This window comes from Nomascus leucogenys, chromosome 14 (genome assembly GCF_006542625.1).
Source record: "Nomascus leucogenys isolate Asia chromosome 14, Asia_NLE_v1, whole genome shotgun sequence".
Taxonomy (NCBI): domain Eukaryota; kingdom Metazoa; phylum Chordata; class Mammalia; order Primates; family Hylobatidae; genus Nomascus; species Nomascus leucogenys.
This window is the reverse complement of record NC_044394.1, coordinates 29,866,442-29,894,041: the sequence shown is the minus strand read 5'-3', so window position 1 is coordinate 29,894,041 and position 27,600 is coordinate 29,866,442. Positions and strand designations below refer to the sequence as shown.

At 43.7% G+C, this 27,600-nt stretch overlaps 1 protein-coding gene across 2 annotated transcripts in view; it reads left to right on the top strand.

Annotated features, from left to right (window-relative positions):
* Positions 1 to 7,797: 7,797 nt before the first annotated feature.
* The window catches only part of RAB1A (RAB1A, member RAS oncogene family), a 45,129-nt gene continuing 25,326 nt past the window's right edge, over positions 7,798 to 27,600 (top strand). Inside the window, exon 1 of one of the 2 annotated variants that reach the window (XM_030828291.1) lies at positions 7,798 to 8,104. In XM_030828291.1, the coding sequence (XP_030684151.1) occupies positions 8,082 to 8,104 (23 nt within the window). In that variant the 5' untranslated portion in view covers positions 7,798 to 8,081. The remainder of the gene's footprint in view (positions 8,105 to 27,600) is intronic. The other variant, XM_030828292.1, reaches the window with a different exon arrangement.

Sequence of the window (27,600 nt, the reverse complement as noted above, 5' to 3'; positions counted from 1 at the left end):
TAGTGCCTGGCTTTGTTTACCTTTGATAGTTCTATTTTTTTGTGCTGATTCAGAAGGGGAACAATGTCTAGTATTTCCAGTACTTTCACACCAGGGCAGCTCTAAGTCTGACCTCAAGCCATACAGCACTGCCTGTCTTCCTCCTCCATCCCACTCCAAGCCTCTCCTTGTCTGTTTGCTCACTTGGGGCCCTGGTTCCCTTGTGGGAAGGTAAGCTGGATATCTCTGGGTTGTCTTTATCTCCTCCCTTCATGCCTTTAGAGTCTATCTCCTCCTTTCTGGCATCTCCCCTTCTTTCCCTTCTTGATGCAACTGCCCCAGGTCAGGATACAACATCTCTTGCCTGAATGAATCGAATTACCTTTTTTTCTTATTTATTTATTTATTTATTTTTTATAGAGATGGGAGTCTACCTATGTTGACCAGACTGGTCTCATGGAACTTCTGGCCTCAAGCAATCCTCCCATCTCTGCCTCCTAAAGTGCTGGGATTACAAGGCTGAGACACCACGCCCAGCTTTAATTACCTTTTAACTAATCTTCCTACCTCCAGTTTCCACAGAGTTCCCAAGAGTTCCTTCTAAAACACTGAACTGGGCTGGGCACGGTGGCTGACGCCTGTAATCCCAGCACTTTGGGAGGCCGAGGGAGGCGGATCACGAGGTCAGGAGTTCGAGACCAGTCTGGCCAACATACTGAAACGCTGCCTCTACTAAAAATGCAAAAATTAGCCAGGCGTGGTTGCAGGCATCTGTAATCCCAGCTACTATGGAGGCTGAGGCGGGAGAATTACTTGAACCCAGGAGGCAGAGGTTGCAGTGAGCTGAAATCGTGCCACTGGACTCCAGCCTAGGCAACAGAGTGAGACTCCGTCTCAAAAAATAAAATAAAATAAAATAAAATAAAATAATAAAATAAAATAAAATAAACACTGAACTGATGAGCTCACATCCCTTCCTTCTCATTACTCTTCTTGGCTCTCCACTGCCTACTGAATAGAGTCTAAATCCCTTAGCAGGCATCAGGGCTCCCCATGATCTGACCTTAGCCTAAACTTCTCCTACCTCATCTCCCGTGGAACCTGTGATCACTATTCCTTAAACACATGTGCATTTTCACACGTTTGTGATTCTGCTTACATCCTCTTGTCATTCTGAGATAAATGGCCTCCTCACTCCCATTTCTGCCAATGATCAAAATTTTATCCCTTTTTAAGACCTAACTCAAATAATACCTCCTTCATGAAACTGTTCCCAGTTGTTTGAGTTGGAATTGTTTCTTTCCTCTGTACTTCCACTTTCATTTTTTTTTTTAGATGGAGTCTCACTGTCGCCCAGGCTGGAGTGCAGTGATGCAATCTCAGCTCACTGCAACCTTTGCCTCCTGGGCTGAAGTGACCCTCCTGCCTCAGCCTCCCAGGCAGCTGGGAACACAGATGTGTGTCACCATGCCTGGCTAATTTTTGTATTATATTTTTGGTAGACATGGGATTTCACCATGTTGCCTAGGCTGGTCTCAAACTCCTGAGCTCAAGTGATCCACTCACCTCAGCCTACCAAAGTGCTGGGATTACAGGCGTGAGCCACCATGCCCAGCCCACCTTGTATCTTTTTTTTTTTTTTGAGATGGAGTCTCGCTCTGTCTCCCAGGCTGGAGTGCAGTGGCACGATCTCAGCTCACTGCAACCTCTGCCTCCTGGGTTCAAGCGATTCTTCGGCCTCAGCTTCCTGAGTAGCTGGGATTACAGGCGCCTGCCACACTGTGCCTGGCTAATTTTTGTATTTTTAGTAGAGACGGCGTTTCACCATCTTGGCCAGGCTGGTCTCGAACTCCTGACCTTGTGATCCACAGGCCTTAGCCTCCCAAAGTGCTAGGATTACAGGAGTGAGCCACTGCACCCGGCCAACTGAGGTATAATTTATGTACAGTTAGGTTACCCCTTTTTGGCACACAGTTGTTGTTGTTGTTGTTTTTGAGACGGAGTCTTGCTCTGTCACCCAGGCTGGAGTGCAGTGGCACTATCTCAGCTCACTGCAACCTCCACCACCCAGGTTCAAGCAATTCTCCTGTCTCAGCCTCCCCAGTAGCTGGGACTATAGGCGCATGCCACCATGCCTGGCAAATTTTTGTATTTTTAGTAGAGACAGGGTTTCACCATAATGATCAGGTTGGTCTTGAACTCCTGGCCTCAGGTGATCTACCTGCCTCAGCCTCCCAAAGTGCTGGGATTACAGGCGTGAGCCACCACGCCCGGCCTCAGCACATAGTTCTAAGAGTTTTGACAAGCATATGCATTTGAGTTACTAATCATCACCACAATGAAGATATAGAATATTTCCACCAAACCAAAAAGTTCCTAGCCTGGGAAACATAGTGAGACCCCATCTCTTTAAAAAATTTAAAAATTAGCTGGGCATAATGGCACATGCCTATAGTCCCAGCTACTTGAGAAGCTGAGGTGGATCACTGGAGCCCAGGAGGTTGAGGCTACAGTGATCTGTGACCATGCCACTGCACTCCAGCCTGGGTGACAGAGCGAGACCCTGTCTCAAAAAACAAAAACAAAAACAAAAAAATTCCCTTGTGGCTCTTTGTAGAAAATTCCCTCCTCCCATTCCTAGTTTCTGGCAATCATCGATCTGATTTCTGTTCCTATACAGTTTGTATCATTTTAATCTATTTTTGCATTTTTCCTATAGGGCTTGTCTGTGTTCTCATCTTTCTCCTGCTGGATCTTAATTTCGTTGAAGACAGAAAGCTGTAATAATTTATCTTTGTATTCCTCACTGTTCCAAACACAAGTACAAAACACATTTACTATGTGTCAGGTCATAAACATTTGATAAAAGCAGGAGGGAGGAAAAGGAAAAGGAAGGAAGAAAAAACTTTTAAAAAGAAAGAAAAAAGCAAGCTAATGAACAAATGGACAAACAGCCCTAGGATAATTCTGATTCAACAACAGGGCAGCCAACAAGGCTTACACTAGTTTAATGAATTAGATTCTGAGTTATTCACTTGAGCTAGAAATGTGAACTACTTCTAAAAACCTAAACATAAAATATATATTAAAATTTGAGCTGGGCGCAGGAGCTCACGCCTATAATCCCAGCACTTTGGGAGGCTGAGATGGGCTGACCACCTGAGGTCAGGTGTTCGAGACCAGCCTGGCCAACATGGTGAAAGCCCGTCTGGTCTCTACTAAAAATACAATAAATTAGCTGGATGTGGTGGTGCGCATCTGTAATCCTAGCCACTCGGGAAGTTGAAGCCAGGGAACAGCTTGAACCTGGGAGAGGGGAGGTTGCAGTGAGCTGAGATCGTGCCACTGCACTCTAGCCTAGGAGACAGAGTGAGACTCCATCTCAAAACAACACCACCAACAACCACCTGTAATCACACCAGCACACACAAATCGAACCACGATGAAACTTACAAAAATAAAAAAATATATATATATTAAAGGTTTGGAGTCCAGCCAAAAACTTTTAAAAAGTTTGATTTTTAGCCACTTTAAATTTGGAAAGGAAGTCTTAATGTAATTGCACATAAATTTCAGTGGGGGTAGAAAACACCCACCTACCATTCCCAGGCTAAGCTGCCTCTGATCTCTTCGCATAATATTCTACAACACGGTAGCTAAGCCATGAGGCTTTCTGTCCTTGGTACACAGCAGAGACTTTCAGAGAAGCTGAGAGAAGTAGATGTTGGGGCCCAGGACATACCACCTCAAATATCACTCTAGGGGACCAGAATATGCTCTCCTAAAATATTCTTCTTTGGTGGCATATTTTGAGCTGGTTATTCTGAGAAACTGCAGACACAGGAGTAGCTCTGAAAAGCCGTCCTTTTGTAAAATATGTTTATGTCTATGAAGGAAAGAAAGAAAGAAAAAAGCAAGCTAATGAACAAATGGACATTAGTAACATATCTATCTATCATCTATCTATCTATCTATCTATCTATCTATCTATCTATCTATCTATCAGAGAGGGCTGCCTCAAGATAACTTTTATTACCTGAGAGACTTTTTATCTGCATGGCAGGACAATCTTTCTTTACCATGCATTTCCCCTCTTGCCCTCCTGTAGCTTGTCATTACCTCTCCCAAGGCCCCAAGCCCCAGTATTTTTTTTTTTTTTTTTGAGATGGAGTCTTGCTCTGTCACCTAGGCTGGAGTGCAGTGGTGTGATCTCGGTTTACTGCAACCTCTGCCTCCCGGGTTGAAGAGATTCTCCTGCCTCAGCTACCTGAGTAGCTGGGATTACAGGTACCCACCACCATGTCCGGCTAATTTTTTCAATTTTTTTTTTTTTTTTTTTTGAGACTGAGTCTTGCTCTGTTGCCCAGGCTGGAGTGCAGTGGCACAATCTCGGCTCACTGCAATCTCCGCCTCCCAGGTTCAAGCGATTCTCCTGCCTCAGCCTCCCGAGCAGCTGGGATCACAGGCATGTGCCACCACGCTCAGCTGACTTCTATATTTTTAGTAGAGACGGGTTTTCACCATATTGGTCAGGCTGGTCTTGAACTCTTCAAATGATACACCCGCCTCGGCCTCCCAAAGTGCTGGGATTACAGGCGTGAGCCACTGTGCCCGCCCAATTTTTTGTGTTTTTTGTAGAGACAGGGTTTCGCCAGGTTGGCCAGGCTGGTCTCGAACTCTTGACCTCTAGTGATCCGCCCACCTTGGCCTCTCAAAGAGCTGGGATCACAGCCGTAAGCCATAAGCCACTGCGCCTGGCACCAAGCCCTATCAAGCCCTATTCTTTTTTTTTTTTCCTGAGACGGACTCTCGCTCTGTAGCCCAGGCTGGAGTGCAGTGGTGCCATCTCAGCTCACTGCAAGCTCCGCCTCCCGGGTTCACGCCATTCTTCTGCCCCAGCCTCCCGAGTAGCGGGGACTACAAGCACCCGCCACCACGCCCAGGTAATTTTGTTTTTGTATTTTTAGTAGAGACTGGGTTTCACCGTGTTAGCCAGGTTGATCTTGATCTCCTGACCTCCTGATCCACCCACCTTGGCCTCCCAAAGTGCTGGGATTAGAGGCGTGAGCTACTGCACCCGGCCACCAAGCCGTATTATTTTCTGTAGCTCAGGATGCTTCAATCATCAGACCCTTCTTGGAGTCTCTTATTTTGAGGAACTCCCATGCATATGTACTTAATCAAATATGATTTTCTCCTGTTAATCTGTCTTAGGTCAATTTAGTTCATAAACCAGCCAAGGAACCTAGCAGGGTGGAGGGAAGTCATTTTTTTGCTCTCCTACAGAGAAAAGTAATTAACATTTACCAAGGGTCCCAAAGCCATTGTACTATATGCTTTACATTCTGTTTATTCAATGCTTACAACTATCCTGTCACTTAGATTAAAAGTTACTAGGAGGTAATTTTTTTTTTTTTGGTGGTTGTTGTTGAGACTGAGTCTCGCTCTGTTGCCAGGCTGGAGTGCAGTGGCACGATCTCGGCTCACTGCAACCTCCGACTCCCTGGTTCAAGCCATTCTCCTGCCTCAGCCTCCCGAGTAGCTGAGATTCTGTAATCTCACGCGCCACCATGCCCAGCTAATTTTTTGCTATTTTTAGCAGAGATGGGGTTTCACCATGTTGGCCAGGATGGTCTCGATCTCCTGACCTCGTAATCTGCCTGCCTTGGCCTCTCAAAGTGCTGGGATTACAGGCGTGAGCCACTGCGCCCGGCAGGAGGTAATTCTTTGCTGGGAAAGAAAATAATTAATTAAAGGAAGTTTGGGAGTATTCTTCCCAGGGGAGGACAGATTGTATTTTTGGCTGAGGACGAGTTCCGGACAGTTTTCTGAGGGTTTTTTGGGGTGTGTGTGTGTGTGTGTGTGTGTGTGTGTGAGGACAGATTGTATTTTTGGCTGAGGACGAGTTCCGGACAGTTTTCTGAGGGTTTTTTGGGGTGTGTGTGTGTGTGTGTGTGCCTTTACTAGTGACTTAGGTTACAGTTTTATGAGATTTTTTCTCCCCCACAAGACAGAATCTTGCTCTGTCGCCCAGGCTGGAGTGCAGTGGCCTCTCGGCCCACTGTAATCTCCGCCTCCCGAGTTCAAGCAATTTTCCTGCCTCAGCCTCCCGAGTAGCTGGGATTACAGGCATGCGCCACCATGCCTGGCTAATTTTTGTATTTTTAGTAGAGACAGTGTTTCACCATGTTGGCCAGGCTTGTCTTGAATTCCTGACCTCGTGATCTGTCCGTCTTGGCCTGCCAAATTCCTGAAATTACAGGCGGAGCCACCGCGCCTGGCCAGTTTTCTGAGTTTTTATTTGAAATCAAAATAAGCTTTTTCTTTTTAATGGGCTTTAGAGTCCAGGGTAACGAACACTTTTTGTTGCCTATTACTGAACCATTCAGGGTATTCCTGGGGTGGTGACCATGTTCATTTCAGAAACCAACATGTGAAGAAACTCGGATAACTTTTGATAAGTTCATCAACTAAGGCCCATGGCAGAATTTGAGGGCTAAGGGGTGTAATTAGTGTATGGGTAAAAATAAGTGCCTTCTTTCTATATTTTGGCGTTGTAGGAATGTAAAGTGATTCTGCAGTAAGTCTCAGGAGACAATTTTCTTAGTTCTTAGAAGTTGGAAGATAAACTTTGGACAATGTATTACACTATGCCCTTTGTAATTAAATAACTCAAGATAGTGTGTTAAAGTTTAGTGTAGATTTAAATTCCTGAGCTGATGAAAGAGAGCTGTTAAGACCATAGGTTTTTTAAAAATGAGTTAATATTACTCCCAGAAATTGTAGGCACTATATAGTGATGAATTGCATGTTTTTATTGCTTATTATTTTCCAGTCTTGCAGAGTGGCTCAGGATTAGTAGCAACTAAAAGATAATAATTACAATTCAACCTGAAGGCTGGGACGAAGGTAGGACTTGGATTTTAGGCTGGCTCTGGGCTGTGTCCCTTCCATCCATGGGATGTGGAGCCATTGAAGGTTGTGGGGTCACGATGCAGGTACTGTCTCAGAAAGATACATCTGACTGTGTGTGCAAATGGGCTGGGGCGGAGAAGAGAGAGAGAGGTAGAGTCCATTTGGAGACTACTGCAATAGCCAGGCTGACGAGTTAAGAGCGGGGCACAGTAAGAATGGGAAGAAATCTAAAAAGAAAATGGTAGTGCGCGGGGCCAACAATGGACGATGACCGAACCCAGGTGGGGATGGGTGAGTGACGAGAAGTGAAAGAACGGCTCCGTGCTGTCCAGGGAGCCCCTTGACTTCCTTTCTGTCCTTAGAGCGGACGTCCTCCGACCAGCTCCCAACCAGCGCCACCAGGGTGGCGCAAGCCTCAAGCTGGTCAGGTCAGCAGAAGCCGCACGGGAGGCAGGAGCTGACACGCGTGTCCCCCGGCCCCCTCCGCGTCCCTGCACCCCGGCAGTCCCTCCGGTTTGACCACTCCCTCCAATCCCTTGCCTCCCCCGACCGCCAGCCTCCGTCGGCCGCCGGCACCGCCCTTCGCCCCTCTCCGCCCCTCTCCGCCCCCTCCCCCGTGTGGCGCTGACTCGCCCGGCTGCCACGTCTCACTGATGACATCACCAGGGCCGCTCGGCCTTAGCCAATCCGCCAGGGGGAGTCCGAGCGAAGTCCTAGCCAGCGAGTCAGAGGGGAGGGGAACGGGGAGGGGCCGAGGGTGGGGAGGTGAGGGAGTGGGGAATGGGGCGGGCGACAACCCTTCAAGTACGCATGCCCCAGAGGCGCGGCGCTTGGCGGGAAGCTGAGTCCTGGCCTTGCGTCGCACTGTCTGTCCTCAGCTCGCGTAGCCGCGCTCGCGACTCCCTTTCCCGGCATGCCAGGCGGTGCGGCCGCCCTCTGGGCTGTGTAAAGGCCCCTCGGTCTAAGGCTTCCCTATTTCCTGGTTCGTCGGCGGCCATTTTGGGTGGAAGCGATAGCTGAGTGGCGGCGGCTGCTGATTGTGTTCTAGGGGACGGAGTAGGGGAAGACGTTTGCTCTCCCGGAACAGCCTATCTCATTCCTTTCTTTCGATTACCCGTGGCGCGGAGAGTCAGGGCGGCGGCTGCGGCAGCAAGGGCGGCGGTGGCGGCGGCGGCAGCTGCAGTGACATGTCCAGCATGAATCCCGAATAGTGAGTTCAGGAGAGCACCGGTCGGCTGGGTCCGTGGGCCAGCTTGGGGGATCTTCAGGGGGTCGAGGAGGGTTGGGGCAGAAGTCGGGGCATCGGCTGGGGTGAGGCGAGGGTGATGGGTCAGGAGAGGCTGGCGGCCGGGAGTCGGGCCCCATTGTCTGACGCGGAGGGGCGGCCGCGCGGGGGAGGGGTCGGGCCGGAGGGGTGAGCCGCCTGGGCCTGGACCCGGTCAGGTTAGAGGGCCTGACTGCGGGGCGGGTGCTGAGGAAGTCTGCCGAGGGGCCTGGGGTGGTGTGAAGGGGTAGCTTCTCTGGGAGGCAGTGACTTTTGAAGGAGGACTTGTGTCTAAGGGGAAGGGATGGGGTGGGAGAGCCCTTCTAGAGGACACCGTCAGACCCTGCGCCCGCACTCTGCGGAGCTGTCAGGATCCTCGGGGTGGAAACCAGCTTTACTTGTAAATCCTGAGCTTGTTGGCTCTCTCTCCTTCCATCCTCCCCGCCAGGTTTCAGGTAATATGGATGCTTTACGGGACTGCGTGGGATTGAGGGGAATGAGTAGATCGTGAGAAGCAACTGAACATTTATTAGTTCTCTTTTTGAGTTGTGTCTTGGAAGAGTTCTTTAAAAGCTCGCCGGGTCCATTGCCCTCCTATAAAAACCTGGGCATTTGTGAGAATTTTTTTTTTTTTTTTTTAAAGAGGACACGTAAGTCATTTTGTCTTCTGTAGGTCAAGGGGGAAAAAAAAAAAAACTAAAGCCAAGAAATGTCTTTTGATACTCGCAGATTAAAGGAAGCTTGCTGTCAAGTTGATAGAGAAACGAATGGGACCCATGATAGATCTGTATGTAGGTTTTGGATTACCTGCTTGGATGCTTGCAGATAGGGAATGAGGTTCCATGACGTGTCATGAAAAGTTAATGCATTTCTTTTTCTTGCTTACTCAAGAAGTCACCACAGCAGATGTGACACACCTGGCACCTTTCCTGGGAACTGGTGTTCACTTCCCTTGGGTAGAGTTTGTTGGGCTCTCCTCAATGGCCCTTTAAAAATTTCCTCTACAGTTTACATGTATGTAATGAATAATTGGAAGAGACCGAATTGGTATTCCTTTTCAGTGTCAAAGGCTTTTGAGGGATGGGGGAACATCAGTATTTGTTGTAAAAGTTGAGTTTATTTGCTGGTTTGGTCAATTACTGCTAAACATTTTCCCCTAAAAGGTCCACCCACCGGTTTAGCTGACTGTCATATGTGTGTCACATGGCTCTTGCAAAATGCTTTCTTCAAGTTTTGTAATAGTGTGGCTTGAAGCTGAAATCTTTTGCACTAAACAGCAACCATAGTATTTTATTAGAATTTCATGCTTTAGAAGTTGAGGATAGTGTTCTTGTAGTGACATTTGCTGTGTTGACAGTTTAAAAAAAATTTTTTTCAAGGGCTCCAAGTTGGTTTTGCACAGTTGAACGGAGGTGAACTTGAGGTTCTTAATTTAGTAGTTTTCTTGGTAACAATAAAGAACATGGATTTACTGCTTTATCGAGGTTTATAGACCTCTACTGTTCAGGAAATCTTCTGAATTTGCTATATATATGTTTATTAGTGTAAATAAATCTTCAAGATTAGTTGAGAACTTTGACAAGTTACTCAGCCTCTGAATTTTTTTCCCCTTTTGTAAAATAGGATAATTGGAGTCATTATTCCTGTCAGGGTAGTGGTGAAATTCAAATGTATATAAAAGAATTTGGAAAACTGCATGAGCATTCTTCAGGTGGTATGCATCATTTTCATGAAAGGCGTTCTATTAGTACCAGGATTTAGGAATATAATCCTTGCGCTTAAGAAGTTTAGATATAGGCCAGGCGCGGTGGCTCACGTCAGTAATCTCAGCACTTTGGGAGGCCGAGGTGGGTGGATCCCGAGGTCAGGAGATCGAGACCATCCTGGGTAACACGGTGAAACCCCATCTCTACTAAAAATGCAAAAAAATTAGCCGGGCGTGGTGGTGGGCGCCTGTAGTCCCAGCTACTTGGGAGGCTGAGGCAGCAGAATGGCGTGAACCCGGGAGGTGGAGCTTGCAGTGAACCAAGATCGGGCCACTGCACTCCAGCCTGGGCGACAGAGCAAGACTCCATCTCAAAAAAAAAAAAAAAAAAAAAAATTATTTATTTATTGTTTCGAGACGAAGTTTCAATCTTGTTGCCCAGGCCGGAGTGCAGTGACACAAGTCTCGTCTCACCGCCACCTCCGCCTCCTGGGTTCAAGTGATTCTCCTGCCTCAGATTCCCGAGTAGCTAGGATTACAGGCATGTGCCACCACCACTCCCTGCTAATTTTGTATTTTTAGTAGAGACGGGGTTTCTCCATGTTGGTCAGGCTGGTCTCAAACTCCCGAGGTGATCCGCCCGCCTCAGCCTCCCAAAGTGTTGGGATTACAGGCGTGAGCCACCGCGCCCGGCAGAAATAGATTTTATACATGTCAAATACCAGTAGATATAGCAAATTCCAGATGTGTGGCATGGATGAGAGCAACAAGATTTCAGGGGGATGGTGGGTTGTGATTGGCTATCTGGGTTTTGGAAGACTTTATAGAAGAGAGACCTGAAAGGGAATTATCAGCAATTAGATTTGGAGGAACAGAGGGAATGAGGAGGAATTTTCAAGGGGGAGAAGAAGGAGGAATGGCTCATAAATGACAAGGACAGTAATAAGTAAATACGGTGTCAAATCATCCATTCTTTTGAAGACTAATGACCTCGAAGGGATCAAACCCAGAAACAGTTTTTATATTTTTTCTGGAATCAGATACATGAGTATCTGGCCTACTATATTTGTATTCTAGACTATTTAGTAAGTGTTAGTGAAAATTACTTAGGGTGAGAAGAAGTGAGTGATATTTTATTAGGGGAGGTCACAAGGGCAGTGAGCAGTCAGATTTTTAGCAATCTGACTTTGGCAGTTTCTTTTTGTTTTAATGAAGCTTGTTATCTTTGTAAAAGTAATTAGAGAAAATATGGAAAATAATGGAAAGAAAGAAAAGTTCTTTAGTGTTTTGTCACGCAAATACAAGCTCATTCGTTTTTAACATCTTGTTCCAAACTCCAAAGTCTTTTGCTTTCTCTTCAATTAAAACTTTAATGGGTGGATGCTTTTCCTGCTTCCAGTATGTTATCTTAATAACTAACAATGGTATATTAGCTAATGTTTACAAATGTACTCCAGATGTTCCTTAAGTTACTTTGGTTTATCATTACTAATTTATATTGTTTCTTTTAGAAATTTATAATCTGTGTTATGGGTGCTGCTAAATTTGGTAGTGAAAATGGAATCTTGACAAAAAAGATTCTGAAGCAACAGAATTTTTAGATTTATTGGTTTACATGAGTTGGTAGCTGTATTACTTTTTTTTGTTTTTTTGAGATGGAGTCTTGCTCTGTCGCCCGGGCCGTGGCCTCCTAAAATGTTGGGATTACAGGCGTGAGCCACTGCGCCTGGCCATTTGTGTTTTTTTTTTTCTATTTTTGTTTTTTTTTCTTTTCTTTTTCTTTTTTTTGAGATGGAGTCTCACCCTGTCACCCAGGCTGGAGTGCAGTGGCGCGATCTTGGCTCACTGCAACCTCTGCCTCCTGGGTTCAAGCGATTCTCCTGCCTCAGCCTCCCGAGTAGCTGGGATTACAGGTGCCAGCCACCACACCCAGATAATTTTTGTATAGAGTACCCAGCCATCTCTAATGTTGATCAGGCTGAAGCAGGTGGATCACCTGAGGTCAGGAGTTCAAGACCAGCCTGGCCAATATGGCAAAACCCTATCTCTACTAAAAATACAGAAAATTATCTGGGTGTGGTGGCTGGCACCTGTAATCCCAGCTACTCGGGAGGCTGAGGCAGGAGAATCTCTTGAACCTCGGAGGTGGAGGTTGCAGTGAGCTGAGATCACACCATTGCACTCCAGCCTGGGCACCAGAGCAAGACTTGTCTCAAAAAAAAAAAAAAAAAAAATGGCAATTAAAAGTGTAATCTGAACAGTTAAAAAAGTAGATAAAAAGGGTTAAAGCATTTTTTGAGGATCCGAAGAAAAATATGGATTTTTTTTGAGCTACGTTTTGAAACAGGCAGTGATTATTTCAGCACATTAAGAAATGCTTAACATGGCCAGGCGCAGTGGCTCACGCCTGTAATCTCAGCACTTTGGGAGGCCGAGGTGGGCGGATCATTTGAGGTCATGACCATCCTGGTCAACATGGTGAGACACTGCCTCTACTAAAAATACAAAAATTAGCCAGGTGTGGTGGTACACACCTGTAATTCCAGCTACTCAGGAACCTGAGGCAGGAGAATCACTTGAATCTGGGAGGTGGAGGCTGCAGTGAGTCGAGATCATGCCACTGCACTCCAGCCTGGGGGACAGAGTGAGACTCCTTCTCAAAAAAAAAAAAAAAAAGAAAGAAAGAAATACTTAACATTATTCTCTTGATTATTCTCGTAACATTTTTCATAATCCACTGGCTTCTAGTGGATTTTTTTAGTGTCAAGAAAATAATTTTGATTGGTTCATCTTTAAGGAATGTGTTAAGAATAAAGCATGTGTACCTGTCTTCAGTATACCAGCTAACTATAGTAGGAAGAAATACAGTAGTCTACTTAGATCAACTATAATTCTTTAATGCAGAAAAAGTTTAAAGTAATTACCTTATTTTTAGCCCCCATCCCCTTAAGTATATCATGGCTCCAGAATCTCTGAAAATGTTACCAGTCTTTCAGACTTTGCTCTTCTTTCATGTTATACTCAAGAAACATTTGAACTTTTTTTTTTTTTTTTGCTTGCATTGTGTTTCAAATAATTTTTTAAAAAACTTAAGTGTTTGAAAGTGAAAGCAGGTTGTCTTTGTGACTTTTGGTGGTGGTTTGAAAAACTCAGAAAAGTTTAAAGAAGAAAGATAACTAGTATTCTCATTGTCCAGAATATGATTTTTTAATGTCTATAGAATATCACCATCTGCAATTCTTCCGGTAATTTAAGTATTCAGTAGTTGTATAAAACCTTTAAAAAATATATATTGAGAATTTTGTGTGAATGAGATGATGAGATGATCTTGTAGGATCATTTAAAGATAAGAACTGAGGCCTGGCACAGTGGCTCATGCCTATAATCGCAGCACTTTGGGAGGCCCAGGCGGTGGATCACCTGAGGTCAGGAGTTTGAGACCAGCCTGGCCAACAAGGCAAAACCCTGTCTCTACTAAGCATAGAAAAATTAGCTGGGTGTGGTCGTGCCTGTGGGTAGTCCCAGCTGCTTGGGAAGCTGAGGCGGGAGAATCTCTTGAATCCTGGAGGCGAACGTTGCAGTGAGCTGAGATCGCGCCACTGCACTCCAGCCTGGGCGACAGAGCAAGACTCTGTCTCAAAATAAAATAAAATGAAGATAACAACTGAAATTTCACATTAAAAATTTTTTTGTAGCGACTATGCCTCCTATGTTGTGCAGGCTGGTCTCAAACTCCTGGCCTCAAGCGATCCTTCCAAAGCACTGGGTGGGCCACCACGTTCAGCCTGAAGTTTTGCATTAAAAAATTTCCCCCTTTCGGATGGGCGAGGTGACTCACGCCTGTAATAGCACTTTGGGAGGCCGAGGCAGGAGGATCACTTGAGGTCAGTTCTAGACCAGCCTGGCCAACGTGGCGAAACCCTGCCTCTACTAAAAACACCAAATTAGCTAGGTGTGGTGGTGTGCGCTTGTAGTCCCAAGCTACTCAGGAGGCTGAGACAAGAGAATTGCTTGAATCCGGGAAAAAGAGGTTGCCGTGAGCCGAGATTGGCCACTGCACTCCAGCCTGGGTGACAGAGTGAGATTCTGTCTCTAAAATATAAAAAATAAAAATTTCCCCCTTTCATCAAATTAAGTTAAAGTGAGGGATGTTAGTTTTTAACCATCAAATATTTTAGTTTTGTTTTTTTTTTTTAACGTTGTCTTAAAGATGGAAGTGCTTCAAAATCAAATCTTCCCTTGCCAGTTCTCTACTTGGCTTCCTTTGTTTTTCTTTTTGAGACAGAGTCTCACTTTGTCACTGGAGTGCGTTGGTGCGATCTCGGCTCACTGCAACCTCCGCCTTCCAGGTTTAAGTGATTCTTCCGCCTCAGCCTCTCAAGTAGCTGGGAGTACAGGTGCGTGCCACCACACCCGGCTAATTTTTGTCGTTTTAGTAGAGACGGTTTCACTATGTTGGCCAGGCTGGTCTCAAACTCCTGACCTCGTGATCCACCCACCTCAGCCACAGTGTTGGGATTACTGGCGTGAGCCACGCGCCCGGCTTCTACTTGGCTTTTAAAGGGAATTTTGCTTTCCGAGTAATTTTATTTCTCAGATATCTTGGTCTTTTTAATTCTGGAAGCAATCTTAATAATTTATGTATGTGCCCTGTAATCCCAACACTTTGGGAGGCCGAGGCGGGCAGATCATGAGGTCAGGAGATCGAGACCATCCTGGCTAACACGGTGAAACCCCATCTTTAGTAAAAATACAAAAAATTAGCTGGGCGTGATGGTGGGTGCCTGTAGTCCCAGCTACTTGGGAGGCTGAGGCAGGAGAATTACTTGAACCTGGGAGGCAGAGCTTGCAGTGAGCCGAGATCATGCCACTGCACTCCAGCCTGGGTGACAGAGCAAGACTCCGTCTCAAAAAAAAAAAACAACTTAACGTATGTGCTAACATCCTGCTATATTCACGTTCCATAGTAATCTGTTGGCTGTGTGTTGTGTATGTGTGTGTGTTTTCTGTCCTGGGTAGTTTTGACTATACCTATGTGATGGTTTCACTGTTTGTAGTTTCAATAGTTAAGTTTTATTTTGGATAGTAAAGAAGAGCTTTCTTATTTTTTCTTTTTCTTTTTTTTTTTTTCTGAGACGGAGTCTTGTTCTGTTGCCCAGGCTGGAGTGCAGTGGTGCGATCTGGGCTCACTGCAAGCTCTGCCTCCCGGGTTCACGCCATTTACCATTCTCCTGCCTCAGCCTCCCGATTTGCTGGGACTACAGGTGCCCGCCGCCAGGCCCAGCTAAATTTTTGTATTTTTTAGTAGAGATGGGGTTTCACCGTGTTAGCCAGGATGATCTCCTGACCTTGTGATCCACCTGCCTTGGCCTCTCAAAGTGCTGAGATTACAGGCGTGAGCCACCACGTCCGGCCAGAATAGCTTTCTTTTGTGGCAAGCTATATACTTTCGTAATATATGAACATGTTTAGGGTAAAATAAAATGCTTTTCAAGGTTTTGAGTTTTAAAAAAATTTGCTAGTCAACTTTGAGTGTCTGTTTTTTGAGATACAGGGTCTTACTCTGTCACCCAGGCTACAGTGCAGTGATGCAATCATAGCTTGCTATAGCCTCCAACTCCTAGCCGGGTTTCAGCGATCCTCCCACTTCAGCCTCCTGAGTAGCTGAGACTACAAGCGCATGCCACCACACCTGGCTAATTTTTTTTTTTTGTATTTTTTGTAGGGACGGGATTTCAATATGTTGCCTCAGGCTAGTCTCAAATTCTTGGTCTTAAGAAATCCACCTGCCTCAGCTTCCCAAAGTGCTGGGATTATAGGCATGAGCCCTACACTTGGCTGAGTGTCTTAAGATGAAGAAAAACTGAAAATGGGTGTAGTGTGCCAGTGCATGAGGTATTTTAAATGTGTAGCTTACCAGCTTTTTTTTTTTGAGACAGAGTCTCGCTCTGTCACCCAGGCTGGAGTGCAGTGGCACGATCTTGGCTTACTGCAACCTCCGTCTCCCGGGTTCAAGCATTTCTTCTGCCTCAGCCTCCTGAGTAGCCGGGACTACAGGCGTCCACCACCACGGCCAGCTAATTTTTATATTAGTAGAGATGGGGTTTCACCATGTTGGTCAGGCTGGTCTCCAACTCCTGACCTCAGGTGATCCGCCTGCCTTGGTCTCCCAAAGTGCTAGGATTACAGGCATGAGCCACTGCGTTCGGCTGCTTATCAATAAGCTTTTTACCACTTTGTCGCCACTACATTTTGGATTTTTCCTTTGAGAATTAGGCAAAATGCCCAGACTCCTCCCCGGCCCCCCCTTTAGAGGGAGAGGGGAGCAATTAGACTATTCCTTTGTTTCCCTATAGAAGGTGGGGCTGAGATCACTGCTTTGATATCTGGAATGTAATTTAGGGAAGAAAATTTAGGTCTTGGCCTTTCTTTGGAACCACCCTGGGAACGTTGCAGATTATAAATAGGGTAATGGTGGAATGATATTCGGGGGAAAAATGGTCCTGAGGAGCCAGAGAACTAAGTGTTAGTTTGTTGGCTGACTGAAACATGTGAGAAATAGGGTACAGAGGAAGTAGGAAATAAAGTTTTCCTTGGTACTTCTGTGACAGGTTGGCTCAGTTGGCTGGAACACCCTACACTGCTTTATTAAATCCAAGGTTGTGATAGGTTCCAGTTAAGTTTACTGTGTTCTGTGCTTGTAGATTTCCTAATTAGGACAAGTAGTGTTAAACATGCATGCCTTTATTCACAAGAGGGACCATTCTTTTGGAAACATCACTATTTAATAATACTAGGTGCTATTTAGCACTTACTCTCGGTGCCAGCCACATGGCTATGGTTTTTTTTTTTTTTTTTTTTTTTTTTCAAGGCATGGTCTAGCTCTGTCTCCCAGGCTGGAGTGGTGGTAGCACAGTCATGGCTCACTGCAGTCTCAACCTCCTGTACTCTAGTGATCCTCCTGTCTCAGCCTCCTGAGTAGCTGGCACCATGCCTGGCTAATTTTTTTTTAAGAGATGAGATGTTGCTATGTTGCCTATGCTGGTCTCGAACACCTGGGCTCAAGTGATCCTCCCACCTGAGCCTCTCAAAGTGTTGGGATTACAGGTGTGACCCACCTCACTCGGTCATCTATGGTCTTTACATAGGGCATTTTGTACAGTCTGCACCTCAAACTAGTGATCTTCAACAGTGAAACTCAGTGAATTATGTAATTCATGTTTTCCAAGAACAATGATGGATTTAATTTCTCTGAATGTATTTCCTTTGTATAACAATAGTACTTAAGTGGAATTACTCTTTGTCCTTTCTACTCTGCTTATAGATATTTTCTAGTATCTTGATTTGGGACCGTTACATTTAACCCATTTATGGTCGTGTAGCCATACTCACGTTACATTTAATGCATCTGCTCCCTTTGTGTCTATATACTCATAACATTTTGCATAAAGTTATAGGCGGTTCACACCAAGTCTGTTCGTGAACCTCAGATTAAGAATACTTGATTTAGGAGATTGAAAACAGAAAAGAGAATGTTAACTATCATTATCAATATTAAAGTGTGAAAATCTGAGAGTGACAAAGCTTAGTTTTTAATCTGGTATCCCAAACTAATTTGAGTTTTTTTTTTTTTTTTTTTTTTTTTGAGACAAGGTCTTGCTTTGTCCCCCAGGCTGGAGTACAGTGGTGCGATCTTGGCTCACTGCAACCTCCACCTCCCAGGTTCAAGTGATTCTCCTGCCTCAGCCTCCGAAGTAGCTGGGATTGCAGGCTGCGCCGCCACGCCCAGCTAATTTTTGTATTTATAGTAAAGACGGAGATTGACCTTGTTGGCCAGGCTGGTCTCAAACTCCTGACCTCGTGATCCTCCCGCCGCGGCCTCCCACAGTGCTGGGATTACAGGCGTGAGCCACTGTTCCCGGCCTGATTTGAGTTTTAAAATGTGGAGTTTAAGATGTTAGTCTTAAAGTGGGTTAGATGAAATGTATAAAAATAGTCAAATAGCTAAATTTATAAAAGGTCATTTGAAACAATTTTGTGAAATATATAATGTGGATAATTATGTAGTGCTTTATGTGTAGATTGGTGGTTAGCATCTGCCTGATGAAGAGCAGTTGGATTCATTACTTACTAAAGTTAGTGAAATCCGAACTCCAAATTAGACATCTTCACCAGGCTCTTTTGAGCTGAGCTAACTTACTCTTTTTTATTTTTATTTTTTAATTAATTAATTAATTTTTTGTTTTTTTTTTTTTTTTTTTTTTTGGTAGAGACAGGATCTCCCCATGTTACCCAGGCTTGTCTTGAGCTCCTTGGCTCAAGCAGTCCTCCTACCTTAGCCTCCCAAAGTGCTGGGATTACAGCTGTGAGCCACTGTGCCAGGCTGAGCTTATTCTCTACTAACACAAGTATTCCAATTTAATTTAAGCAGTGAAATCACACTTTTCTTTGTATTTGATCAGGTTCTGGGTGCTAGTTTATATATGATTTGATTCATTCTGGTAGGGTTTTTTTTTTTTTTTTTTTTTTTTTGAGACAGAGTCTAGCTCTGTCGCCCAGGCTGGAGTGCAGTGGCTTGATTTTGGGTCATTGCAGCCTCTGCCTCCCAGGTTCAAGAGATTCTTCTGCCTCAGCCTCCTGAGTAGCTGGGATTACAGGCGCCCACCTCCATGCCTGGCTAATTTTATGTATTTTTAGTAGAGACTGGGTTTCACCATGTTGACCACGCTGGTCTCGAACTCCTGACCTCAGGTGATCTGCCTGCCTTGGCCTCCCAAAGTGCTGGGATTACAGGTGTGAGCCACCACACCAGGCCTCAAGAACTTTTTATTTTTGAGACAGGGTCTCACCCTGTCACCCAGGCTGGAGTACAGTGGTGAGATCATGGCTTACTGCAGCCTCAACTTCCCAGGCTCTGGTGATCTTCCCATCTCAGCCTCTGGAGTAATTAGGAATACAGACACACGCCCATGCCTGGCAGTTTTTGTATTTTTTTTCCTTTTTCTTTTTTTTTGTAGAGGCTGGGTTTCACATGTTGATCAGGCTGGTTTTGAACTCCTGAGCTCAAGCGATCCTCCCTCTTTGACCTCCCAATGTGCCGGGATTACAGGCATGAGCCACTGTACCTGGCCTTTTGTACATTAAAAACTTTTTATTAAAAAACCCAAATCTTTCTTGTGGTTGTATATACATATATACATAGGTATCCACATGGAGCATTTTACCTTGGAGGAAGGCTTGGTAAAGAAAATAGCCCTTTCAGCTGGGCGTGGGGGCTGACGCCTGTAGTCCTAGCACTTTGGGAGGCTGAGGTGGGCGGATTGCCTGAGCTCAGGAGTTTGAGACCAGCCTGGGCAACACAGTGAAACCCCGTCTCTACTAAAATACAAAAAATCACCTGGGTGTGGCAGCATGTGCCTGTAGTCCCAGCTACTTGGGAGGCTGAGGCAGGAGAATTGCTTGAACCCGGGAGGCAGAGGTTGCAGTGAGCCGAGATTGTGCTACTGCACTTCAGCCTGCACGACAGAGCAAAACTCTTGTCTCAAAAAAAAAAAAAAAAAAAAAAAAAACAGAAAAGGAAAATAGCCCTTCTCTATCATCAGAGTATATTAAGAGTTGAGTTTTTTTTTCTGTTTTTTTAAATTTTTGTTGCTTATTTTAAGTTACAAAACATAGACTCTGCTTACAAATTAAGAAAATGGCTCATGTTCAAACAAGCATAATCAATATAACAGTTAATACAAGTTAAATATTGTAATATGTTTACGGAATAGCATGGCAAAATAGTGCAAAAGATTTGGGGAAGGGGCCTATAATTTCTGTTAACAGAAAGTTTTAGTTATGTTGATTCAACTGGAGAGGAACAGAGCTCACAGAAGGACTCCAGAACACTTGATGCTTGTCTGAGTGGGGTCAGCAGCACTGAGTTCCCACCAGCCAGAAAGTTTGTGTGTGTACATTATTTCCCTTAACTGTCAAAATAATCCCGTGAAGAAAATGTCCTAGTTTTACAAACAAGGAAACAGAGGCAGAGAAGAGTTAAATGACTTGCCCAAGGGCATTCAAAGTAAGCAACTGAATTGGAGTTTTAACTCAAAGGCTTGGATGTCCCAGTACAAGTAGGCTGTTTCTGCTTTACTACATGTGGTTACTTCTAAGAATTTAACATTTTAGGCTGGTTGTGGTGGCTCACTCCTGTAATCTCAGCACTTTTGGAGGCTGAGGTGGGTAAATGGCTTGAGCTCAGGAGTTTGAGACCAACCTGGGCAACATGGTAAAACCTCGTCTCTACAAAAAAAAAAAAAAAAAAAAACAAAAAAACTAGCTGGACGTGGGGTGGCACGCGCCTATGGTCCCAGCTACTCGGGAGGCTGAAGTGGGAGGATCACTTGAGCCTGGGAGGTGGAGGTTGCAGTGAGCCGAGATTGCATCACCGCACTCTAGCCTAGGTGACAGAGTGAGAGCCTATCTCACAAAAAAAAAAAAAAAAAAAAAAAAAAAAAAAAAGTTTAAAATTTTAGTCAAGTAATTAGGCACTAACATTTTGTGGTCAGTTACTTTAAGAATTCATGATTGGAGGCCTGGTGTGGTGGCCCATGCCTGTAATCCCAGCACTTTGGGAGGCTGAGGCATGAGGATTGCTTGAGGCCAGGAGTTCAAATCAGCCTGAGCAACCTAGTAAGATCCCCTCTCAACAAAAAATTAAAAAATTAGCTAGGCATGTTAGTGTGCACCTGTTGTCCCAGCCACTTGGGAGGCTGAGGTGGGAGGATTGCCTGAGGCCAGGAGTTTGAGACCTGGGCAACATATGAAGACCCTGTCTCAAAAAAACTAAAAAACTAAAAATAAAAAATAGCCAGCTGTGGTTGGTGTGCTTGTGGTCCCAGCTACTTGAGAGGCTGGGCAAGAGGGTTGCTTGAGCCCAGAAGTTGGAGGCTGCGGTGAACTGTGATTGCACCACTGCACTTAAGCCTGGGTGACACAGCAAGACCCTGTCTCTGTGGTGGCGGTGGGTGGGGGTGGGGAAAGGATTTAAGAAGGGTTTGTGAGGTATGTATTATTTATAAATGGGCTTTTAACTTTACCCTTCACATCTTGGGTTGAAATTAATTGTGTCCGTTCTCAGTTTTTCTGTCTTGTTATGTATTTAAACTTGGAGCCTTAGAAGTCATGGATATCTTTCTATGAAAAGCAAATGAAGCAGAGAGCTGCCTTCTCTTGCTGTAGAGTGCACACTTGCTGCAGAGCATGTTACTGTTTTATGCATTGCTAGGCTTTGGGAGTTGTGACTTGTATGATCATAGTACTTACAATTATTAGTTGGCAATTTTTAAACTTTAACTTTAGATTATATATGTAAACTCCTGTGTTCCTTTGTCACTGATAATCTGAACAGAAGCTTTGGATAAATAGCTTCAAAGTTTTTGTCTGAACCTCTGAAATTTGTATTGTTACCTCATGGTTTTGGTAGGAGGAAGGAGAAATAACAATGGCCACTTACTGCGCTTCTGTATGTGCCGGACAGTACGTGCTAGGTGTTTCAGAAGCGTGATTTATAATCCTGACAAGAAGCCTAATTGGGTGGTAGTGGGTGCTAATTGAACCTTATAGATGAGGAAATTGAGGCTCATGGTGGTAAGTGAATAATTTGCATCAAGATCCTATGGCTGGTATGCAATAGAGCCTGAATTCAAGTACAGGTCTTCCAGGTCCAAACCCATGCAGGCTTTGAGAGGTAAGGAGGTAGAGAACGTTGACACCCCCTTCTTGGTGTGTTTTTCTGCAAATACTTGTATGCAGATTAAAGACTGTCTACCCTTTTGTCATCTTGTGTCACTTACTGCTTCCTTTGGCACTACCAAAATTTCTTTCAGCATTTCAGCTTTGAATTTTTATTTTTATTTTATTTTATTTATTTATTTTTTTGAGATGGAGTCTCACTCTGTTGCCCAGGCTGGAGTGCAGTGGCGTGATATCGGCTCACTACAGCCTCCGCCTCACAGATTCAAGCAATTCTTCCTGCCTCAGCCTCCTTAGTAGCTGGGACTAGAGGTGCCCACGACCACGCCCAACTAATTTTTGTATTTTTAGTAGAGATGGGGTTTTACCTTGTTGGTCAGGCTGGTTTTGAACTCTTGGCCTCAAGTGATCCACCCACCTCGGCCTCCCAAAATGCTGGGATTACAGGCATGAGCCACTGCACCTGGCCAGCTTTGAATTTTTAGAATACTGTTCTAAATAGAACTATATTGGAACCTGGAAAATTAATCTATTATCTCTAAATACCGAAGAAAAACATGTAATTTTAGTGGTTGATTATGGGAACAATTTTTTTTAAGATGGTTCATCTGAATGGAAACATTTTTTTTTTAATTGCTTGACTATTTCTTTAAATTTGGAGAAAAGACCATTGCCCTCTCAGATTCCTGGTAATTGGTCATATTGATCATTTGTATTGACTGACAGGCTGCTTTGTCCACAGCTGAAGGTTTAATTTTTTTTAAATTATAAAAGTAATATGTGCTCACTGGAAAATTCACAGTACAGAAGCATATGAACTAACTAAAAGTTCTTACCTCTTGTCTCCAGCAAGGAGTAAGTGTTTCAACCTGAAGGTCGGTTTTGAATTGTGTTCTGTGGAGCATACTTAAAGTGAGTGAAGAAGAAAAATTTATGTCAAACATGATTATTGCAGCTGAAGTTTTTATTGTTTCACACCCCAAAGGTTATTAAAATAGTATATAGTTTAGTAGTCTTGATAATTTTCCCTTAAGCTTTATTTGGCCAGTGTATCAGGATTTTGTTTTAAATTTGATATGTGAGCTTAGTTTTATGCTATTTTCAAATAAGACATTTAGAAGAAGATAAAATAACATTCCTGTCTTTGTCTGTTTGCTGCTGCTATAACAGAATAGCACAGACTGGGTGATTTATAAACAGTAGAAGTTTATTTGGCCTGTGGTTCTGGAGGCTGGGAACCTCAAGAGCATGGTTCTGCCCTTTGTGCTGTGTTATCATATGGTGGAAGGTGGAAAGGCAAGTGGGTATGTCAAGACAGAGAGCAAGAAGGGGCTTGAACTCACTTTTACAATAGAGTGACTCCAGAGATAGCTAACCCACTTTTGAGAGAATGCATTAATCCATTCATGAGGGCAGAGCCCACGTGACCTAATCACCTCTCATTAGGCTCTCATCCTTAAACTGTTGTATTGGGGATTAAGTATCTAACATAGGAACTTTGGAGGATACATTTAAACCATAAGAATTCCTGTCATGCAAATGAATCCATTCTAGATGAAAGAGAATGAATTTAGTTTCCATTGAACTTTATAAATAGGCCTTTTCTAAGGTACTTACAGCTGATATTATAAAATTTATATTTCTGTTTTTATAAGTTTGTATTTGTATTTCTGTTTGTACAAATACAATTATACACTATAGTTCTCTGCTGTTAGACAATTTTTTTTTTTTTTTTTTTTTTTTTGCGATGGAGTCTTGCTCTTTCTCCCAGGCCAGAGTGCAGTGGTGCAATCTTGGCTCACTTGCAAGCTCCGCCTCCCGGGTTCACGCCATTCTCCTGCCTCAGCCTCCCGAGTAGCTGGGACTACAGGCGCCTGCCACCGCGCCCAGCTAATTTTTTTTGTATTTTTAGTAGAGATGGGGTTTCACCATGTTAGCCAGGATGGTCTCGATCTCCTGACTTCGTGATCCGCCCGCCTTGGCCTCCCAAAGTGCTGGGATTACAGGCATGAGCCACCGCGCCCGGCCCTGCTGTTAGACTTTTTTTCTTCCTTAGCATGTTTCCAGAGGGTGGAATGTTGAAAGTTGGGTTAATGTCAATCAGCTTTCTTTTGTAAAGTGTTCACTGACATGCGAACCTTGTCTGAGAATGTAAATTTTATTTCATGAAAGAAGAAAACAATATATTCTCATTTAACCCAAAATTTAACTTCATATACTTGTGGCTGTATTCGGAGTGTGCCGTTGCTGTCTGTTTACAACCTGACCTACTCTACCTACTTAGAAGTAATTTGTGTTATGATAGGTGTGCTGTGCTGACATATGCTGAACATATTTGTAAGGGTGTTAAGTCATTGAATAAAATGCTTTTCTCCTCCTTTCAAATAACACTTTTTATTCCTGGTTATAGAAGTCATACAAGCTTACTGCAGGTTGTTAAAAAGGTATAAAGAAGAAACCATCAATCCATTATAATCCTGCAATTTAGACTTCCTGCTCCAGCCTTTCAGAGTGCTGAGATGAGCTAGCCATGCCCAGCCCCTCAAAAGATTTTTTAAAAAACAAAAATGAGGTTATACTTAAAAAAATTCTATATTCCTTTCACATAACAGTGTTATTTTGGAGGTTTTAGAATTTCCAGTAGCATTTTAGATTCAGAAACAAGCTGATTCATCCTCTACTTTGTACTTTAGGCAAGAAAAGAATTTTACCTAAATAGAATTTTGAACTGAAAATCTGTTTTTCTAACTTTTTATTTAAAGAATACTGTTCCATGCTTTCACAATAGTGACTTTTAATTTTTTTATTTTATTTATTTAGAGATGGGGTGTCACTCTGTTGCCTAGGCTAGAGTGAGTGCAATGGTTCTATCCTAGCTCACTGCAACCTCGAACTCCTGGGCTCAAGTTACCCTCCTGCCTCAGCCTTCTAAGTAGCTGGGATGACAGGTGTGCACCACTGCACCAGGCTTTTTTTAAAGGTATAGAAAATGGTAATGCTTGCATACAAAAATGGCATAGGTACATACATCAGTGGACATCAAGACTATGTTCAGATCATAAATGTACATATATGTACCGATGCCATTTTTGCACACAAACAAATTGGAAATAGAACTCTAAACTGAAATTTGAAACAAGGGTTCTGGGGTGGGCCCTCTTACTGATTTGTAATTGTATAGTTCAATTTTTCCCCATCCGTTAAGCAAAAGACAATTCTAATGTTAGCAAAAACCCACATATCCTGTCATTGATCATTTTTTCCTTAATTTTTTTTAAGAGATGGGGCTTCGTACTATGTTGACCAGGCTGGTCTCGAACTCTTGGGCTCAAATGATCCTCCAGCCTCAGCCTCCCAAAGTGCTGGAATTAATAGGTACAAGCTGCCGTGCCTGGCCCTGTTGTCTGTCATTTAACTTCTTGCAAACTGAGTAGAATAAAACTTGTCCTTACTGTACCTTATTGCTTTTGTTTTATTGTTGGAACCTCCAATATTGCGAAAGTAGACCAAAAGTTGACTTATAGGAAAAACTGATAGCAAAAATAATTTTTCTCTTGTTGCTGTATTTGATGCCCACCATCCAGTTGTTAAAGCCTACTGTTAATTTCTCTCAGCCTACTCCTTTCTGTCCAGGCTTATTCTATGCCATTCTTACCTTAACTGTTTTTAGCTTTCTCATAGAGTGAACTTTTTAAATTAAAATAAAATATCTGCTCGTAGTATTATAAAATTCAAGCAGTTCAACAGAATTTTCACTAACAGAAATACTTGCACCTCAAAAGCAGCTTTGTTTTACAAACCCAGCCCAATTTGTGATTAGATTTAACTCGAGAAAACATGAAATGTCTCTCATATTGTTTAAAAATATCATAAGTGGCTGGGTGCGGTGGCTTATGCCTATAATCCCAGCACTTTAGGAGGCTGAGGCAGGTGGATCACTTGAGGTCAGGAGTTAGAGACCAGCCAGGCCAACATGGTGAAACGCCATCTCTACTAAAATACAAAAATTAGCTGGGCATGGTGGCACACACCTGTAATCCCAGCTACTCAGGAGGCTGAGGCAGGTGAATCGCTTGAACCCGGGAGGTGGAGGTTGCAGTGAGCCGAGATAATACCATTGCACTCCAGCCTAGGCAAGAGAGCAAGACTCTGTCTCAAAAAAAAAAAAAAAAAAAAAAAAAAAAAATCATGAGCTAGCTTTTTGAAGCGATTGTTTGTCATTTTTCATTTTGTTTTGTTTTGTTTTTTGAGATGGAGTCTCATTCTGTTGCCCAGGCTAAAGTGCAGTGGTGCGATATCAGCTTACTGCAACCTCCGCCTCCCAGGTTCAAGCGATTCTCCTGCCTCAGCCTCCTGAGTAGCTGAGACTACAGGTGCATGCCACTACGCCTGGCTAATTTTGTATTTTTAGTAGAGGCAGGGTTTCACCATGTTGGCCAGGCTGGTCTCAAACTCCTGACCTCAGGTGATCCACCTGCCTGGGCCTCCCAAAGTGCTGGGATTACAGGCCTGAGCCTTGCCCGGCCTCATAATTTTTTAACCTTTATAAAAACCTTTTAAAACCTTTTCTAAAACCCTTTTTATTTTGAACTAAATTTAGATTTACTGAAATTGTGAAATCAATGTGGAGTTCTTGTATACCCTTCTCTCCACTTCTCCTAATAGTAACATCTTACATACATGGTACATTTGTCCAAATTAAGAAATAAACATTGGTACAGTGTTAACTAAACTATAGACTTAATCTGGTTTCTCTAATTTTTTCACTAATGTTCTTTTTCTATTCTAGGAACTAATTCAGTATACCATATTGTATTTAGTTTTAGGCCATGTTAGCAACCTTCAATCTGTGACAGTTTCTCAGTCTTTCCTTCTTTTTTGTGATCTTGACAAGTCTGAAGAGTGCTGATAGGTATTTTATAGAATGTCCGTCAGTTGTCTGTCAGTTTGCATTTGTCTGATGTATTTTTTTTCTTTTGAGATGGTGTCTTGCTCTGTCGCCTAGGCTGGAGTACAATGGTGTGATCTTGGCTCAATGCAACCTCCACCTCCCGGGTTCAAGTGACTCTCCTGCCTCAGTCTCCCAAGTAACTGAAATTACAGGCATGTGCCACCACGCCTGGCTAATTTTTTATATTTTAGTAGAGAAGCGGTTTCACCGTGTTGCCCAGGCTGGTCTCGAACTCCTGAGCTCAGGCAATCCACCCGCGTTGGCCTCCCAAAGTGCTAGGATTACAGGCGTGAGCCACCATGCCCAGCCAATATTTTGAGGGATATACTTTGGTGAGGTCATGCAGATATCCTGTTTCTCCTTAGTTTTACCCATTAATTTAGCATTTATCCAGTAAGTCTTCCTTGCAGCAATTATTTTTTCTTTTTCTTTTTTCCTTAAAATTTTTTTTTAAGAGATGGGATCTCACTCTGTTGCCCAAGTTGGAATGCAGTAGTGAGTTCATAGCTCACTGCAGCCTCAAACTCCTGGGCTCAGGTGATCCTTCTGCCTCAGCCTCTCAAGTAGCTGGGACTACAGGCATAGATCACCACACCCAGCTAATTAAAAAAAATATTTTTAGAGATGGGGATTTTGCGATGTTGCTTAGGCTGGTCTTGAACTTCTGGCCTCATGTGATCCTCCTACCTAAGCCTTACAAGTAGGTGGGAATTACAGGTGTGAGCCACCACACCCAGCATTGCAGCAATTATTAATGTAGTGCTACTGGTCATTTTCTGTTTTTCTCATTTCTTCAGCATGTATTATTGACTTGTCTCTTCTCTCCCATTTATAATCATTTATACTGCTATGAATTCATGAGTATTTATTTTGTGGGTTATAATCTAATACGTACTTATTTATTTTGTGCCTCAAATTGTTCTGGCTTGTCCGTTTTTTTTTTTTTTTTTTTTTTTGAGACAGTCTTGCTCTGCTGCCCAGGCTGGAGTGCAGTAGTGCCATCTCTGCTCACTGCAACCTCCACCTCCTGGGTTCAAGCGATTCTCC